This window comes from Taudactylus pleione, unplaced genomic scaffold (genome assembly GCF_031769625.1).
Source record: "Taudactylus pleione unplaced genomic scaffold, aTauple2 ptg000536l, whole genome shotgun sequence".
Classification (NCBI taxonomy): Eukaryota; Metazoa; Chordata; class Amphibia; order Anura; family Myobatrachidae; genus Taudactylus; species Taudactylus pleione.
Window position 1 is genome coordinate 1,930,570 of NW_028284938.1, and position 20,262 is coordinate 1,950,831.

Sequence of the window (20,262 nt, forward strand, 5' to 3'; positions counted from 1 at the left end):
CGAGAAACAGACTTTCTGTATCACGGCATCACCCTTTCTGGCTATTTCAAATGTAAAAAAATCCAGAGGGGCTTTAGAATCAAAAATGTCCCCACTATTGGACGCCATAACATCGCATTCTGTAAGAAATGGGAAGCAATACTGAACAAGTGTTCTCTTGACCTTGTGTTATTAGTCATTGAAGAGGCTAGAAGGGAACTAAACCTCACGAGTGATAAATTAAGTGAATTCAAGACTATTCACAAGGAGACTCTAGAGAGTGACAAAGACACCAAGTGGATGGAGAAGTTAAACTCACAGGTTGAGCAATACACCACGGAGCTGATTAAATTCAAGAAAAATAAATTTACTACAGTAAATGAAGACTATGAGCGACAACATGTTTATGGGTGGCTAACTGATTCTACACAACAGCCGCCACGGCCCCCACGGAATAGATACCAACAAAAACGGACTCCCTTTTTTTTCTGGCTCACCAGATAGCTCTTCAGCGATGTTTAGTGACAGTGATGGTCACTCCGATTCTGCACCCATGGTTGTCAACCCTTTAGGAGCTCGTACAAGGGCACATCCCTCAGGCCAAAGAGAATTCATACGAGGAGGTCGGGGCAATGTAAGAGGCAGAAGGGCAAGTTCCCACCGCCCTTACAAGCACAGGACTTAGTGTTCGATCGTTTGTTGACCAGTGAGGAAATCAAGGTCCTGAATCGAGGTCTTTCTTTTGTTCCATCTGTTAGCTTTGGCCAGTTCCAATGGCAGGTTGAAAATTTTAAATTGAACACAACGTTACGGTTGAAAGAATTTTTCAAGGAGGACAGACCTGCTGACTCTGACAATAGTGAGTACTTGTTACCTGACAAAGTCAGTGTGTTACAATCCAGATCATGTTTTGATCCTCCTTCTACTAACAGTTCTATTGTAACTTTCTCACGTTTACTCAATGACTCTGGGCCTGATTCAGACCCACTCGCGAGCGCTGAGCGCTCGCAAGCGGGTCGATGGTGCCCTAGTGCGCACGACGGAGGGAGCTCCGTCATGCGCATGCGCGAGACCCGCATAGCGACGGGCAGCCGTCGCTATGGGTCTCGCACCAAAGGGAGCGTGCTGTCGATGGGGAGCGACAGCACTCCCCCTTTGGTGGGCGTTGCTGCCCAGACGGAGGCGTTCCCATGGGAACGCCTACCGTCTGGGTCCGGCCCCACTGACATCACAAGTGATGTCAGTGGGAGTGCTTTTGGCTCTGATAGAGCCAAAAGCACTCCTGGGCTTGCGGCAGCGAGACCCTACCGCAGGGTCTCGTCGCAAGCCCGATGGTCGCGATGGTCAAGACCGCACCATCAGGATAGCCCTGTTGAAAAAGTCTAGCAATCAGCCGGTCGCTAGACATTTCCTGGAAGAACATTATAGTTTAGCCTCTCTATGTTATCGTATTATTGACCATGTTCCGGCATGGATCAGGGGAGGAGATAGGGCACGCAAGTTGCTCCAATTAGAATCCAAATGGATCTTTCGTTTAGGGACATTGTCTCCTGTTGGGCTTAATGAATCATTAGGACTTCATGCATTTTTGTAAGGACGTATCATTTTGTTACAATGTTTCTTGTGTATTTGCTTTAATTGTTACATGTACATTGATTATATGTACGTTTGTTTACTTGACATGACATGCTTTGTAATGCTGGCTTTTAGGCACAAGTACTGTTCTCATCACGTTTATTCTGCAGCCAGCTGGTATATGTGTTTGGGCTGATTGGTGTTTGCACTGCTAATTAGTGCTGTCAAGCTGTTTGCACACAACTTTCAGGCAAAGTCACGTGGTGGATTGTATATAAGGTGTGTCTTTGCATTAATTTCCTTATCCTGACGAAAGAATCAATAAAGATTCTGAAACATTGACATACATATGACTGGGTCTTAAGACGTTTTTGTTCAAGTTGTCTAAATCCCGCCCCATCCCGCTATTTATATATATATATATATATATATATATATACACACACAAAATGAAGGTGCACTCACCAGTCTTATCATTGAATCAGGAGGAGTAGTTTATTCAGAAAACATCAGCCCATAGTATCAATGTTTCAGTCCCCGTTGGGACTTTTATCAAGATAACATCACCAGTGTCCCTATCCCAATACTTATACCCATGAGTATCAAAAAAAGGCACACCCATAAAAACAACCCACATGATCAGCAACCCCTTCATGCCACTGATCGCTTCCCAATTGTGTATGGAAGCAAATTTAAATCCCTTCTAAAACCAAAGGCAAAAAAATCTTGACAAAACCTTAGACATGTGGAGCGCCAGAATAAACAATTGACAGCTGCAGCGGTATTACCTGAACCTGACTTCACAGGGATCGCATACGTCAGACCCTTCCTGTCCGGCGCCGATCAGTCCTGTCATCCTAGTATACGTCAGGCTATAGCAGCATGTCAAATGCTATAAGGTCATTCAGAGATAGGATGGCCAATCACAGAGCCTCGGTTAGAGCAGCTATTTCCAGTGGCACTACTGACAAACCCGTGACTCAACACTACATTGAGACTCGACACTCATTCACAGCACTCAAGTGCATGATTATAGATTGGATCCCACCTCTTAGTAGGGGCGGAAACAGAGCGAAGAAGTTGCTACAGAGGGAAGCACTGTGGATACAGAAACTGGATACTGTCTGGCCAAGGGGACTTAACAACTGCATACATTATGGCATTTTCCTTGATGAACGTTAATTGTGATTTATTCATTTTTTCACATTTGGGTATGTATGTATTTTATATATTTTTTACCTTTTCTTTGGCTCATTTATAGTCTGTGACCATAATAACTGATAACCTATAATTGTCATCTTTATTTACTTAATATATACTACTTGTTACTTTTTTGTATATATAATTTGCTATATAACAGTGTCACAGACTTTGTGGATTTTGAGATGGGATATAGGTAGAATTTAATGTTGATTTTATTTTATATATTGTATTTGACATGTGGGGCGCCAGGTACGGAGGTTTTCCTGTATGACTGTAACTATGTACACTACTGTGGGCTTGCGTTCCAGGGCTGACGCACAAGCCTAGCAACAATCACGTGATTGGTTATTGCACTCCACGTTTGACGCGCTGCTACAGCCTGACGTATACCAGGATGACAGGACCGATCGGCCCCGGACAGGAAGGGTCTGACATATGCGATCCCTGTAAAGTCAGGTTCAGGTAATACCGCTGCACCTGTCAATTGTTTATTCTGGCGCTCCACATGGTTTTGTCAAGAATTTTTTGCCTTTGGTTTTAGAGGGGATTTAAATTTACTTCCATACACAATTTGGAAGCGATCAGTGGCATGAAGGGGTTGCTGATCATGTGGGTTGTTTTTATGGGTGTGCCTTTTTTTGATACTCATGGGTATAAGTATTGGGATAGGGACACTGGTGATGTTATCTTGATAAAAGTCCCAACGGGGACTGAAACATTGATACTATGGGCTGATGTTTTCTGAATAAACTACTCCTCCTGATTCAATGATAAGACTGGTGAGTGCACCTTCATTTTGGATATGTACTGAAGCTCATGAGCTTGCATAGGTTGCTACCCCAGCACCGAACTGTGGATTGAGTGTGGACTCAATTGGATATGTATTTGTGCTACAGGTGTATCCTGCACCCACAAGGCATTTTTTCTACCATTCTCATCTCTGATGAATAAATTGTACGAGCCGTTGTTTTTCTATTGAACCATTTCTTATTTTTTATTTTTCTATTTACTGTTTAATAGAAGCGTTGGTGGTTGCACGTTTGTTTAGTGATTCATAAATGGAGAATTTAATTACAACAGCATTACTGTTTAGTGCTGAGAATGACCAATTGGCACTGACCGATGACGACGCAGCACGTGTTTTATTTGATATTGGTGACTTTAATGAAATACCGGGGGAAAGTTCATTTGATTTATATCATAAATTATTACCTTGAGAAAAAAGAAGTAGACCTTTTACTACATGGTCAATTTTTATCGGATTATTTCTGTAATAAACAGCTACCTCGTGGCTTTAGACTAAGCAATATACCCACCATCGGCTGGAATAACCCTGCTTTTTGCAGCCGATGGTGTTCGGTTTTGAACAAATGCTACTTTGATTTACTTTTATTAGTTATTGAAGAAGTGGGAGTTGACCTTAAAAAAGTGACAGCAAAGATAGCGGCTTCAATTAAAAGCAGATTAAACAGATACCTGGCTAGAGAAATTGAATAGCCAGGTGGAAAATTATCGTAGAGATTTAGTGGCCTTTAAACGCATGAAATTAGAAAAAGTAAGATGTGATTACCAGGAGCATAGGGTGTATCGCTGGCTCACAGGTAGTGACAATTTTACTCCAAGATTTAGAAACAGTCGCTATCGGGCCAATCAGTCACTGATCCAGTACTCCTCAGCATCTTCATTCTAAACGTGAACAATCTGATATACAGGGAAGAAATAAACCTCTTTTGCCAAGAACCAATAGACGCTCACAAGTGTCTATTCCATCTTTAAACGCAGAAGGCCCCACCTTAGGCAGGGCAAATACAAAAAACAAAAAGGAGGAGACAAAATCAGTGAGGAATCGATAATTAATTTATCGGATCATAAACTGAGTGACAGCTAAATGAGTCTACTGGCCAAAGGCCTATCGTTTGTACCTACGGTCCCATTTGATGAATAGAGATGGTCGATCAATAGGTACAAAATGACATGTAAATGGAGATTAAAATAGAGATTTCATGACCATTCAGATACATGAGCTACTCAAAGTATCTATAAAAAAAAAAAAAGAGTACATATGACCCCCCTTCAACCAATCCGAGTATCAAGACCTTTTCATATTTGGTTGATCAAAATATACACAGTTCACTTATAAACCAGAGAAGGTTGAGGTACAATCTAACTCCAGCTGAGAAGATCACGCTTAAATAACTTAGAAGTAACACCAATGTGACCATTAGACCAGCAGATAAGGGCGGAGCAGTGGTCCTATTAAATACTAGTGTCTATGAGAGGGAAGTGAGATGACAGTTAGAGGACCAAACAACATACCAGATACATCGGGGCGACCCCACTAAACAATTTAAAGACCAACTTGATAAACTGTTGGACACAGCATTAAATAACAGATGGATAGATCAGGCCACACATGAATTTCTGATTTTCGAGTTTCCGATTTGTCCGATAATTTATTACCGAAAATTCTTAAGACCCTTGATTGTCCGCCAGGTAGGCCCATCATCTCGGCCCGTGATTCCCTATTTGCTCCAGTGGCAAAATACCTGGATGGTTTCCTTCAACCTTGTGTGAGAGGCATTGATAGTTACTGTATATCAAAGACACTAATGACTTCATTGCTGGGATTGTCACTTTACCAAGACAAGATGAGTCACTATTAGTGACTATGGATGTATCATCCTTATATACGGGCATCCCCCATGTTGGGGGTATAGCCACGATTAGGTCAGCCCTCATGGAATCCCATCTGGACACACCTCAACATCAGTTCCTGATTGAGCTTCTCGAACTTACACTGACGTGTAATTATTTTAAATATGGGGGCAGTACAACCTCCTATTCAAGGGAACTGCTATGGGAAGTAACATAGCACCCGCGTATGCGAACTTATATATGGACGCCTTTGAGAAAACCCATATCATCCCGCGATTTGGAGATAGTATTGTACATTACCATCGTTTTATCAATGATATCTTTTTTGTTTGGAAAGGTACAGCAGAAATGCTACAACAAATGATAACAGGTCTGGATACTCCGATTAAATTAACTGTGAATTCGGATTCAGAACAGATTGATTTTCTCGATGTAACAGTGTATACCACTAGCGTTGGTTATGGTCATAGACTATATAGGAAAAACACAGACCGTAATACTGTATTATCATTTAACAGTTTTCACCCACAGTCACTTAGATGCAATTTACCAGTGTCTCAGTTTTTAAGAGTACTGAGAAACAACTCTGACTCAACAACAGCAGAACTTCAATTGGAAGAATGGTGTCTCATTTCTCTAAAAGGTTATGACGATCGGACCATCATGGATTGCCTACTAAGAGTCCGTGAGTTACATCAAACAGGTGCCAATAGGAATATACGAAAGGCCACAGGTTATCCTTTTGTCATTACGACAACCTTTGATTCAGCAGGTGCATTGGTGAAGAGAGCCATCAATAAAAACTGGCCCATAGTTACATCAGACCCAACTCCCCAGGGTTGTTTACCTAAGACTCCACTAATCAGCTACAAAAGAGGACCTAATTTGAAGGATCTCTTGATGCGCCCTGAGATGCATGTAACACAGAAAGCCTCAACATGGCTGACAGTACAGAAGAATGGTTGCTTTAAGTGCACAGGCAATACATGTAGGAGTATGGTAACCAGAGACTCTTTCCATCACCCGCGGACTGGGCGTAAATATAAAATCAATTATCGTCTGACATGCACGTCAGATCATGTTATATATATTCTGTCCTTGCTCTCAGGTTTATGTGGGCAAAACTATAGTCATTCAGAGATAGGATGGCCAATGACAGAGCCTCGATTAGAGCAGCTATTTCCACTGGCACTACTGACAAACCCGTGGCTCAACATTACATTGAGACTCGACACTCATTCACAGCACTCAAGTGCATGATTATAGATTGGGTCCCACCTCTTAGTAGGGGCGGAAACAGAGCGAAGAAGTTGCTACAGAGGGAAGAGCTGTGGATACAGAAACTGGATACTGTCTGGCCAAGGGGACTTAACGACTCCAACAATTATGGCATTTTCCTTGATGAACGTTAATTGTGATTTATTCATTTTTTCACATTTGCGTATTTTTTTCTTTTTTCTTTATTATTATTATTATTTTATGTATTTTTCTATTTTTTACCTTTTTTTTGGCTCATTTATAGTTTGTGACCATAATAACTGATAACCTATAATTGTCATCTTTATTTACTTAATATATACTACTTGTTACTTTTTCGTATATATAATTTGCTATATAACAGTGTCACAGACTTTGTCTGTGGATTTTGAGATGGCATATAGCTAGAATTTAAAGTTGATTTCGTTTTATATGTTGTATTTGACATGTGGGGCGCCAGGTACAGAGGTTTTCCTGTATGACTGTAACTATGTACACTACTGTGGGCTTGCGTTCCAGGGCTGACGCGCAAGCCTAGCAACAATCACGTGATTGGTTATTGCACTCCATGTTTGACATGCTGCTATAGCCTGACGTATACTAGGATGACAGGACTAATCAGCGCCGGACAGGAAGGGTCTGACGTATGCGATCCCTGTGAAGTCAGGTTCAGGTAATACCGCTGCACCTGTCATTTGTTTATTCTGGCGCTCCACATGTCTATGGTTTTGTCAAGATTTTTTTGCCTTTGGTTTTAGAGGTGATGTAACTTTGCTTCCATACACAATTGGGAAGCGATCAGTGGTATGAAGGGGTTACTGATCATGTGGGTTGTTTTTATGGGTATGTCTTTTTTTGATACTCATGGGTATAAGTATTGGGATACTGGTGATGTTATCTTGATAAAAGTCCCAACGGGGACTGAAACATTGACACTATGGGCTGAAGTTTTCTAGATAAACTACTTATGATATATATATATATATATATATATACACTGTATATATATATATATATATATATATATATATATATTTATTATATATATATATATATATATATACACACACACAGTATATGTATTCTGTATACACTTTTATACAGTAGATATATTCTCAACTGTTTTAATCTACTGTTATGAACATTCTATGGCTGCGGAAGAAAACTAAGTTATAGACAGAGAAAGGTGTACAATATAAACAATACACTGGGGCTGATTCAATGTTGTGCCCAGCCAGCTGTGTCTGCATCTTTTGCTGATCACATGTCTGCGACTTTATGCAAATGTCACTAGATAAGCCCTTCCCTGGCCTTTCACAGCCATGCATCTGAATGTGTAAGGCCTGAGATGCCCACTTTCATAGTCCGAAGATATTGAAATACAGATTGGTGCTTCTGTAGACACCATCTAAACTTGCACCATCCTGATGGCAGGTGCAGCTTCTCTGTCTGAGTACAAGATGGACCATCTCCTGAATAGCCACCTCTCAGGAGTGTCCAATACATTTTCAATGTACTTCTCCATGCGCGCGTCTAATATCACAACTGCGACTCTGTACAAACACAATCAGGATCGTGCGCAATGTAGCTTAGATGCATATGCAGTATAAAAAAAAATGCTGAAGTCCGTGAACATCGACACTGCATCCGACTCAGAATCAGGCCAAATATGTAAACAATATTATGATGTGGAACAGAAATTGTAGGAACAAATAGAATTCCAGAAAAAAAATCTACTAAATAGATAGAACTCTGATTCTGAGAACTTATTTTTATTGTACCTGGGATAATTTTGCTATGATTAAACTTTATACAATATAATCAATCTGTTTTTGTACTAGGCTATTGTTCTATTATTTCTGTAATTATCTCTTAATTTTTAAAATGTGCGTGTTAACATCACTAAAGCAAAGATATAATTTTATAATTTTGTATACTGTAGTAAGCTTTGGGTGGCTTTAGCGTACATTATACAAAGCTGTGAAAAAAAGGCACCATATTTTTCAATTTCAAACACTAGTGGTGGGCAGTGGCACAAGTGGGCATTAGTCACATTTTGTTCCAGTTCTACAATACAAAGTAACTTGTCCCTTGCCAAGTGAAAAATGAAGTGCAATATAACCAACCAGTTATGTAATAATGCACGTGGTTGTGCTGTAATGGAGTAAGCAATCAGATATTAGCTGCAAATCACTTTCATTAGTATAATGAAAGTTCAATTCTAATCTGTTGCTAATGGTTACAGTGGGATGCAGTTTATTTACTGGCGTCCAGAATGCCGGACGTCAGGATCCTGACTCTGTACTAAAGATAGGCGTCTAAATACCAATGGCCTTCTTCCGCGAGATAAAGAAATCTCAATGCCCGTCATCCCGATCGAAGGTAAGCGGGGACTGTTAGCTGTTAGCCGCGGAGGGGAAAGGTTTGTTTTAGACATCCCTGGGGGGACTTAGGGTTAGGCACCCCCTGGGGAGAGTTAGTGTTAGGTTAGGGGAAGGGGGGTTAGGAGCCACTGGGGGGAGGTTAGGGTTAGGCACCCCCCCCTGGAAGGGTAAGGTTTAGGGTGCGGGAAGGGGGGTTAGGGTTAGGCATCACAGGGGGAGGGTTAGGGTTAGGATGGGAGAGGGGAGGGTTAGGGTACATACCAGCCCCAGTCAGGATCCTGTGGTTCGGGCTTCCAGTGTCATATTTAGTCCGTTGGCAATACATCCGGCGGCATTACATACCAATTCCGGTTACAGCACAATGATGCAATTTGCAACTCTTTAATTAGTTCTGAGAGAATATTGACCCTCTTTTTTACTATATTGCAAACTATTCTTTTGGAATACATTATCTCCTACATGCTCTGGCATCACTTGTCAAAGATAAAAATATATTTCCTAATGGTGGCCATTTAGAATGTATCTCATAAATGCTAGAGTGACACAACTAATGTACCCTGTGTTTCTTCATTCATTGTGTGAACAATACTTGCACCTTTCTGATTCAGTCCTCTCTTTAAAAAAGTTTTGCCCAGCAGGCAGCAGTAACAATCAAACACACTTATAAATCTCGGTTGTTTGAAATATAATATAAGAGTTGAAGAGAAAGCTGCATAAGAGTTCACCTATGATTACCTATTAAACATGAACAAATTACTGCAATACTGGTCTCTGGAAGGTGCTCCCCAGAATGAAGCTAAGTATCAAAATTTAGGAAGGAATAGAATTGCTTTATGGGGCACACATACTAAATAGTGATAGTATAAAATATAAGTTATTATTACGTTAAAAGCAAATGATAAAACCCAGTATGATGTGTAATAAATATAAAAATCTTCCTGTTTATTGAACTTTTTCTTCCTACCTTCATATATATTACACACCACACTGAGTTATATTAATAAAAGTTTTATTTTATAGTAATCACTATTAAGTATGTGTGCCCCATGAAATACTACTATACTTTCCAAAATTTTCATCCTGTATCAATTATCATCTGTTCAGAGTACATTGCTTTTGCTACTCAAGGAAGAGTATTCTATTAAAACAAAAGTTTGTGTATAACAAAAGCTTGGTACACACTATACAATCTGTCGTATAATATATCGTTCTGTCGTGGATCGGAATAATATATAGTGCAAATCATGCAGTGTGTATGCACAATCTGTCGTTCGCGATGGTTGTTCATTGCATTGTCCCATCTGCATGTGGTGTGTATGGCGCAGTGCAAGTGTGTAGCCAGCTTTACACTTTTGGATTTTATCCATATGTACAGTTTGTTCTTTTAACGTAAAGATGTATCCTCGACTCCTCATAAACCTTTGCTCAAATCGCACTAAATAGCCCTGCCTGGCACAACACAGACTTTGTGACTTATGCTGCCCATCCACTAGAAGACAGACAAAAGACGGCACGATTACGACATTGTAAACGTGCAGTCGTTTGTCAGTCTGTGATGTGCCTACACTGAATGAGCAGTAGTTCAGTGTAGGCACATCAATCATCTGCCAACATGCTCAACCTGACTTTACCGTCAGGTGGTCCAGCAAGTTTGCCCGATGATAGATGTCTAAATGACCATTAAATTTGCAAATATCGCAAAAAAACTTTTTACACGTTGTCATTATGGGGTATTGTGTGTAGAATTTTTAGGACAAAACTGAATTTATTCAGTTTTGGAATAAGGCTGTAAATGTGGAAAAAGTGAAGTGTTGTGAATACTTTCCAGATGCACTGTAAATTGCAGGTGTACAATGACCACAGGGGTTGGCAGTACTTGCACTTCTGTGTGTGACTAAGGGCCGTATTATAATTAGAAGTGAAAACTCAGTTTCGGCGATACTTTTTCGCCAATGATGTAATTTTCGCCGATTCCACTTTTCCCCGTATTCAATTCCAAATACTTTTCACCAAGGCCTATGAATAGCAGGTGGAAAAAAAGTGCAGAATTGGGGTTTTGGGGTGCAAACGCAGAAAAACCACCCATCACCTTTTGGACAGCCCCCCAAAGGTAAACTGGTTCAAAAAAATTGTAAAAAATAATTTAGAGCACCCAAAAAAGTACTTTAATTTTGGGGGCAAAAAAAAAAGTTGGGGTACAAAGTTAAAAACTAGCAAAATAGACTCCAGGGGGGTCCCCAAGTATGTGGCAGGTGCTTTTATGATTGCAGGTGGTTGCAGCAGGTGGATTTTTCAAGATTTTTAAAATATCACATTAGCAACTTCAAAATATGCTAGTACCCATTTTCATGTACCCCAAATTTGACGGGACTAGTTATTTTCTCAAAAAAACCTCCAAAATGCTATTCTTCACCACTTTTTAAAACATGCAAAATAGCAGCTATTGAGACCATCTAAAGTGGCCAAATACCTTCAGTAGGGCTATTCGGGGGTATCCAGAGTGATCCCTCATGTCAGTGCATCTTTTGGGGGGTGTCAGGCTGATTTCCCCAAAACTGACAGAACTTTTCGCTTATTTAAGTTTCGCCGGGTCCCGTTTTCGCCGATTTGGAATTGAATATGGGGATAAGCGGGGACGAGCGCAATACTTTTTCGCACCCAAAACCAGCGATGACGGCGAAAAGTCCGGCAACAGACTTTTCGCTTCTAATTGAATACGGGCCAAAGTTGCAAATCTGTGTAAGAAAGGTTCCCATGAAATACAGTTGAGGCCATTCCTCCAGAAACGTTTCATTATGCTTACCCTGTAACTTATACACATTTTATACCAGTTAATTTGCGACAAAAGTAGTAACTTGGCGATCCTAGTACATTGTGAGTGGCTTTGTATAGGGCTACATTGCAACTGAGACACCATATTTAGGAAAATGTATGCTTTGCTTCCAGTGGCAGAACAACCAAGTCGCACAAAGCATCTCGGTGAAAAGTCACTAGGGGTAAATTTACTAAAGTGAGAGTTTTTAGAAGTGAGTTTTAGAAGAGATGTTGCCCACAGTAACCAATCAGATTCTAGCTATTATCTTCTAGAAGGTGCTAGTTAAATGTTAAGTAGAATCTGATTGGTTTCTATGAGCAACATTTCTTTTAAAACTCACTTCTAAAAACTGTCACTTTAGTAAATTTACCCCTGGGTGTATGAGGACACATCTGTACTTTGAGCACACATCTTTACTTTGAGAATGGATAACCAGCAGTCTTTAGCATTGCCATTCATAATAAATAAATTAAATAAGTCTAATACACTAAGGAACAATCCTGAAGCAGCATGCTTGTGGCCCTACTTTGAACAGATATGTTTTTGCATAGAACTCCCTTTGATGCGTGATAAATTGCTTAAAAAAAAGGTTCCTAGCCAGTTGCCTAATATCTTCAGTGGCTTCTGAAGATATTAGGCCACATGCCAATATGTGCGATAACCTCTCATTCTTTCTCCTGAACAAGAGGAATAGGGGCGATCCAATTCAGCACGCTGTGTCAGAACAGTACATCACGGCCATCAACATCTCAAGTTTTTCCCCGCACCCGATAGTCACCGCAGGAATACTAGCAAGGTTGATGGTGCTGTATAAGGCGAATATGTGTTGGCACATCACCCTAATATGCTATAGATTATCAATATATTGGTAAATAACATTAATTATTTTTCAAAATTCTGTGCCTTTTTGGTTTTCATTGTACCTGTAACATCTATCTGTCAAAGGAGTAATAACCAATCTGGGGGTGTTGCCAAGATACTCATATCCATACTGCAAGCCAGCATTGATCATTTTTGTCTGCATATGTCCTTCCTGCATAAAACAAATCATATATTATTACAAGTTATTGTGTGATAATATATCTGTATCAAGTGTTGCACATTGGTCACAGACTATTTACATTGTTATGTAGTTGTATTCCAATGTTGTAACACGTTTGCTGTTATTTACTACTATACATCACTGCAGAATACGCTGGTATTTTATAAATAAACCATCATAATACTGTAATAAAAATAATAATCACAACAACATTATTTTTGACCAATCTGATTTTTGCAAGTTGGCAAAGTGCCACTTCAGAGATATTTTTATTATTATTTATTCTATACAAATAAATGGATTATATATTTTGTATTTTTGAACCGAAATTAGGTTTTGATAGAATAGTAAAATAAATATTTTGTTTTATGGACATTATAGAGGAAAAAATAAGAAGAAAATATTCCCTTTCTTACATAATTACACTCTTAATAGTGTTACCTCATATGGTAATCCCAAAAAGTAATCAGCAAGTTCTCCCAATTGTAAGCACAATAAATATGTGTACTTTATATTAGGTCTCAAACCATTATAGGGACCACATAAATAGGTCTGCATTTCATTTTTTTATTTTGTACCCTCATTCTGCACCTGGTGTGAATGAAGAGAGAATGGTGCTTGTGCAGCCTTAGTGCGCCCTCCCACTCCCGTCTGTGCATGCTCCGAGTATACGCTACTGTGCATACACTGATATCGGGGAGCATGTCACAAATGTAATTTACCCAGTGATCGCTCTACTGCACAGGAATCAGCCAGACATCAGCACAACTGACCAGTAAAGAATTGTTTATTTAGCCTCCAAAGTTAAGTAGGCTTTTGTTTATTTCCTAATTGTTTTTGCTGCCACATGCTGTGCACTGAAAAGGTTAGGTAAACTTTGACTTTTTACTGTAATCTATTATCTATAGACAATGTAGAAAAGCAGAAAACGTGATGCAGACGGGGTGTAGTTATGTGACCGGTGGTGCCGCCGGTCACAATCCCAACACCGGAATGCCGGCTAGGGAGTTATGACAGGCGTCAAGATACCAACGCCGGAATGCAGAATGACGCAGGTCCGAGCGAGGTAAGTACGGGCACCAGTCCTCTTAGCCGCAGGGGGGGGGGTTAGGTTTAGGGCACCCCAGGGGGACTTATGGTCAGGTACGGTTAGTTAGGCACAGGGCCGGATTAAGGTCTGTGGGTGCCCCTGGGCAACAAAAATGTGGGGGCCCCTATTACGTGCCCTTTATGCAGTGCACGTCTCTCCCATAGTTCACTGCCTGAGCCGGAAGCCGGAGCTCACGAGTGAGCTCTAGTCTCCGGGTCTGGCTGCCGCTGCGGGGAGGGAGCCGGGCGCCCGCCTGGTGTCTCCTTGCGGCACTGGGGTTAGGTGTCCGGAGGAGGCGGAACTGGTTCAGTCTCCTCTGGTTCACCTCAACCCTGATGGCTGGGTGGGGGGGCCCTTCAGGTGTGGGGGCCCAGGGACGATCGCCCCTGTTGCCCCCCCCCTTTAATCAGGCCCTGATTAGGCATCCCCCCAGGAGGGTTAGGTTTAGGGTGCGGGGAGGGGGGGGTTAGGTTTCGGCACTAACAGGGGGAGGTTAGGGTTAGGCACTAGGAGGGGAGGTTAGGGTTAGGCACCCCTAAAGGAGGGTTAAGGTTAGGGGGGGAGAGGGGAGGGTTAGCTGTACTTCCCTCCACTGTTGGGATTTCCTCCCTTTCGGCCAGCCGCTGTTGGAAATTGAACCGAAGGCTATACAGCCGTTGGCAATACAATCCCATTCCATGCAGACAACTGGTACTGGTACACACTACAATGAAAGGGTATTTGAAGAGTGTCACGTTTGGGCTTTAGTGGTCCTCTGTAGAAGTATTGGAAGACGAGGACCCAGGGTGAGAAAAGAATCAGAGGTGAGGGGCCTGGATATACAAGGTCTCTCTAAAAAGTTTGGTGACTTGTCTGATATATCTGTATGCAACGCTTGCAACAAGGTCTCTCATGCGCGCTGACATGCATGAACATGTCGGACCTGCCCTCAGTCAGGGTTTGCCCGAGGTCGCCACCGCACTGCCATTGCATTCATTTCAACAGAGTGTCCTGAGCAGTGTGCGTCGAACAGCAATGGAGCAACAACACAACATTAAGTTCTGCTTCCAATTTGGTAAATCGGCAACAGAGATGCATGAAATGTTGGTGAAAGTGTACGGGCAGGATGCTGTGAGTAGAAAATGTGTGTACGATTGGTTTGCATGCTTTCGCACAACCTAAGGACATGCCCTATGCCTTTCATCCTGGAAAAGGGTGAAGTGAGGTCAGCAACTGTGCCACCACCATGGCCTTGTGCCCTGGGTGGCGGGAACCGGTTGCATACCCCGCGTAGTTGCCCAGAATACACCTGTGCACCAGCCTGCAGATATGGAAAATGAACTGTAAAGGTTACATGAAGATGGAATTTGCCAGTCTCTGATATAGAGAAGGGATTATTATTGACAATTCGTCAGACAGTACTCTATTCAATCACAAGGGAAATAGGTTATTTTAAAAACAGAAAAAAAAATATTTTGACATACATTTAAACAAACTGCATGGAAGTGGTTGTAAGTCAGACATGTTCACCATATTAATTTGGCATAGCTCCGGTCAGAGAGCAAGCACAACGCTAATTCTGACTATTTATCTCCCCACACAATATTGCACATTTCTGTGTGGGTAAAACTGGGTCACAAACTGACTGATCACAGACATGAGAAAATAGAAGCAATTAGTTAAAATTCAGGCTAATTCGAACTGCACATGTCTGAAGGCTGAGCTTTGTAAATAACTAAAAATGTGCTTTAATTTCTCTCATCTTTCATCATCTATTTTTAAGCACCACTTGCAAATTATGAAGCGATCCCAGACGAGCTTTGCAGTCAAGTCAGATGACTTTACAAATAAATACCAAACCATATTTGCACAAGAGAAAGAATGATGACAAGAGAAACAACATACTATTTGAAGGCAATTTAGTTAATTAATTTTTTAATTGTCTTCCTCTTTAATCTAAATAAAAGTATATTTTCTTCTTAAAATAATCATGCCAGCTATCTCTAGTTAAATGTTATATTTCTAGAAATTATGCGTCTTATGATTTAGAAAGAATAATTACACAGAGGTTTTGCAAGCAATATCATTATTAGTTAACATACAGTACTGGAAATATGAAGCTAAATGCAAATGAACAGCCTCATAACTTACCTCCCAATAGTATCTCAGCTGGCTTAACCATTCAAAGTCATTTTCATCACTGACATGTTTGTTCACAAGAGCTGCAAGGACGTCTCTTGCATGAACATCTAAGACCACAAGTGCTCCAAGTGTAACGCGGTTCTGCTTTGACAATGTTCCACGCACTAGAGCAACAATGTCATCAATCTGTTTATTGTTCTGTTCCAGGTAATTTTCAAGTGCCTGAAATTGTGAAAAAATAAATATCAAAAAGACTATCTGTAGACGTCGAGAAGGCGTTTGATAGGTTGCATTGAAGCTAAATGCGGCAGGTTCTCTCTAAATTTGTTTTCAAGATGATATTCTTAACTTAGAATCTGTTTGGTTGCTATGGGCAACAACTCCACTACAAAAAACCCGCACTTTGGTAAATATACCTCTACTTTGTTATTTAGCACCTTCTAGAAGATAATAACTAGAATCTGATTGGTTGCTATGGGCAACAACTCCACTTCTGAAATACCACACTTTAGTAAATATACCCAGTAAATATACCCCTCAATCTAAGCCCTTTACAATGGACCATCTGCTCATGTTTTTAGGAACTGCTTTCTTTTCTCACCTTTCACAATCACTAACGGTACCAGCAGGGCTGTCCTCTGTTCCTCTTGATTTTTGCATTGGCCATCGAACCCTTGGCACAAACACTCCACTTATCACCTAACTTCCCGAGCCTTTTGATACAAGACACCCCCCACAAGCTATGTCTCTTTACAGACAATGTCCTTTTATTCGTCTCCAAATCTGAGATCTCTTTATTTGTTCTCCAATCTATGCTGGAGTATTATAGCGCAGCTTCCTACTATAAACTCAACACCACTAAAAATGAGGCCTTGCCTATTAAAGTTCCTTTCCTGTCCCTTAGCTAATGGAACAGGTGTTTCCCTTTCATTTGGAAGGAGTTTTCCATGACATATCTGGTGCCTGGATGAATTATGAGGTCTCTTGGTTGGGCCGCCTGGAGGTATTTAAATTGATGCTTTTACCCAAGCTAATGTACCTGTTCATAGCTATCCCATATGTAATCCATCATAGCCTCATAGACTTTATGAAACAGTTGATGCCTCTTATGTCTGGAAGCATAAGACTCCCTTGTCTAGCCTTCGGTCGTATGACTTGCTCCAAACGTCTGGGAGGCCTGGCTCTCCCTGACCTGCTATCCGGAGGCAGCCCTACTCTCATGGCTTAGTGACTGGTTCCTTCTCCCCTGCTCGCAGCCCTGGATAGACCTGGAATGTGTCCATGCCTTTGGCTTTCCTCTACCAGACCTTCTCTGGTCTCCCAGCCAGCTTTGACCAAAGCACTGCTTACTTCCCATGGCCGTTATGGATGCCTTAAAAAGGTATGGGATGCCAAACTCCCTTCCCACTGATTTTACTCTCCTTACCAGAAATAATGAGATTTATGTGTTTATCTGTTAAATCCTATCCTGCAATTCCATAGGGGACACAGGTTTTATGCTTAATATAGGTTGGTGGGTTAGAGTCTGGGCACCACATAGTTAATACTTGTAATCCATCTGCCCAGGCTCCCTCCCCCCTATACCAAGCCCCCAGCCAAAGGTGCTTCAGTTAAGTTAACAAGCCTAAGGCAAAGAACGAGAAGGAGAAGGAACACCGACACACACTTGGGTTCAAGCACACAGCAGATGTGGACAGAAAAAACAGAAGCAGAGCAAAGCCCGCAAACCAGGTGCGTCAGAGTGCGCGCCCTGTGTCCCCTATGGAATTGAAGAAAATAATTTAACAGATAAGCATGTAGATCTCCTTTTCTTCTTCCTCCCTAGTGGACACAGGCTGTACGCTGGGACATCCCAAAGCTAAACCTCTTAGAGTGGGGATGCTCCTGGGCCGCACTGAGAACTCTTCATCCAAAAGCTGCATCAGGAGAGGTGAAGGTATCAAAGGAATACAACTTTAGAAACGTATGGGCAGAGGACCACATGGCTGCTTTTCACAGCTGCTCTGCAGAGGCACCATGTTGCACTGCCCTCGAAGTTCAAACTGACTGGGTAGAATGAGTAGTCACCACGGATGGTGCCGGATAGTCAAATGGATCCATCTGACCAAAGGCTGCTTAGTACCGGTCAGCACCATTTGTGAAAAACATACAGGACAAAGAAAGCACCTGTCCTGCGAAGGTCCTTTGTCCTGTCCACATAAATCCAGAGGGCCCGTACAACATCCAAGGAGACCTCCTCAGGTGTAGAGTCTGGAACCTGAAAAGAAGGGACCACAATCTCTTGATTGATATGGAACCTGGAAACAACTATAGGAAGATAGCCTAATCATGTTCAAAGGACAGCTGGTGAAAGATAAGAAACAGAGAGTGACAGGACAATGCGCTCAAATCCGACACCTGCCGGGCAAAAGCGATGGCAATAAGGAAGACAGTCTTCCAGGTAAGCCAAAAAATGTCCACTGCGTTTATAGGCTCAAAGGGCGAAGACTGAAGGGCCCTAAGAACCAAAGACAAATTAAAAGGAGCCATCGGCAGTACAAATGGAGGTTGTACATGAAGGACACCCTGTAGGAAAGTCTAAACATCAGATAACAGGGCAATCTGTCTTTGGAAGAGTACATAAAGGGCTGAAACCTGCACCTTCAGTGAAGCAAGGCAGAGGCCCAAATCCAGACCCATCTGCAGAAAAGAAAGAACTCGAAAGCGTTGGAATGACCTGGGGTTAAAATTCCTAGGCGAACACCAGTCAAAGTAAGTCCTCCAGAAACACCAGTCAAAGTAAGTCCTCCAGACTCTATGGTAAACTTACGGGTATTGAGCATAGTGTTTATGATTGACCTGGAGAACCCCTTAGCTCTCAGGAAAGATGTCTCAAGAGCTACCCCGTCAAAGATAGACGGACCAGATCTGGATGTAAACACGGGCCCTGAGACAGAAGATCTGGCTGCAGATGAAGACACAGAGGAGCATTGATGGAGATACCCTGAAGATCCATGTACCAAGCCCATCGTGGCCAATCGGGAGCCACTAGGATCACTGTGCTACCCTCCAACTTCAACTTGTGAAGGACCCGCAGAATCAGAGAGATTGGCGGGAAGATGTACAAGAACGGAAAGGTCCACCAAGGTGCTCTTTCTGGTTCTAGTGCAGCCTGCAGTGGGACTCCTGCTCTGGCTCATGGAAGACATTGGCAGTTACTGCTGGGACTGCCTGCCACCGCGTGCCTGGTACTCTCCTGGTCTCACTACTGAGCGGCTTTGGTGCTTGAACATTGTGGATCTCCCTTCCGATTCTGTAGGTCTTGGTGATGTGGTCCGCTCTGCAGCGGGAGGCGCTCTCTGCCAACTGCCTATATGAGGAGATTTCCCTGCTGGTGCTGACTGTATCAGCGCTGCTGCGGGCATCCTACAGTGATCACTGTACTAGACAATAGTAGGTTCAGCCACAGATTATTTTCCTTTTTTGTGTGTGTGACTCGGGGGCAAATTAAGAGAGGAAGGGACCCGTGTGCATTCACCGTCTGGGGCCCACTCCTCTCTCCTCGGCGGCTGATAGCAGACTGACACGTCTGACCGCCGACCTCAGCATCAGTAGACTCTGGGCACAGACTAGTGCCCAGAGTCTACAACGCATGCGCAGGTCGCTGGGGAAATAGCACGGCCACCTTTCTCAAATGCCGGAAAAAAGGCAGCGGTGACCATTTTTCGGTGTTTTGTGCAGGGCTAAGACACCCGACACAGGACCTTGGAGAGGTAAGTATTAGATAATATGGGTGCAGGGTGTGCAGAGGGGGCACCGCACACCCTGCACTCATTATATATACACCTCTGGTGTGACTGCTATACCCCTATACTTTATATTTGCTTTGGTATTTTTCATTGAATTGCAGCAACACGCAATTCTGATCTTATCTTGATCATTATCTGATTGATACCTATTTCCAGGGCAGGCCATAGGTCCACTTGCACCCTGTGCTACACTGCCACCGCTACCCTCACCCACCGCCCCTTACCTTCACCTCTCCCTGAGGTCATACCATGAATGCCAGCAGGTAGGCGGAGGGTGGAGTCCTCGTGCACCGCTAGACACAGGCAGGCTGCGACGGCTGGTGGATTCCGCCCTGTGCAGACGCACTACTCGA

General features: G+C 42.3%; 1 protein-coding gene across 1 annotated transcript in view; it reads right to left on the reverse strand.

Annotated features, from left to right (window-relative positions):
* DNAH7 (dynein axonemal heavy chain 7) overlaps positions 1-20,262 on the reverse strand; it is a 482,851-nt gene that overhangs the window by 327,240 nt on the left and 135,349 nt on the right. The window contains exons 20-21 of the mRNA XM_088451023.1: positions 16,131-16,343; positions 12,792-12,901 (exon numbers count right to left, since the gene is read on the reverse strand). Of these exons, the coding sequence (XP_088307149.1) occupies positions 12,792-12,901; positions 16,131-16,343 (323 nt within the window). The remainder of the gene's footprint in view (positions 1-12,791; positions 12,902-16,130; positions 16,344-20,262) is intronic.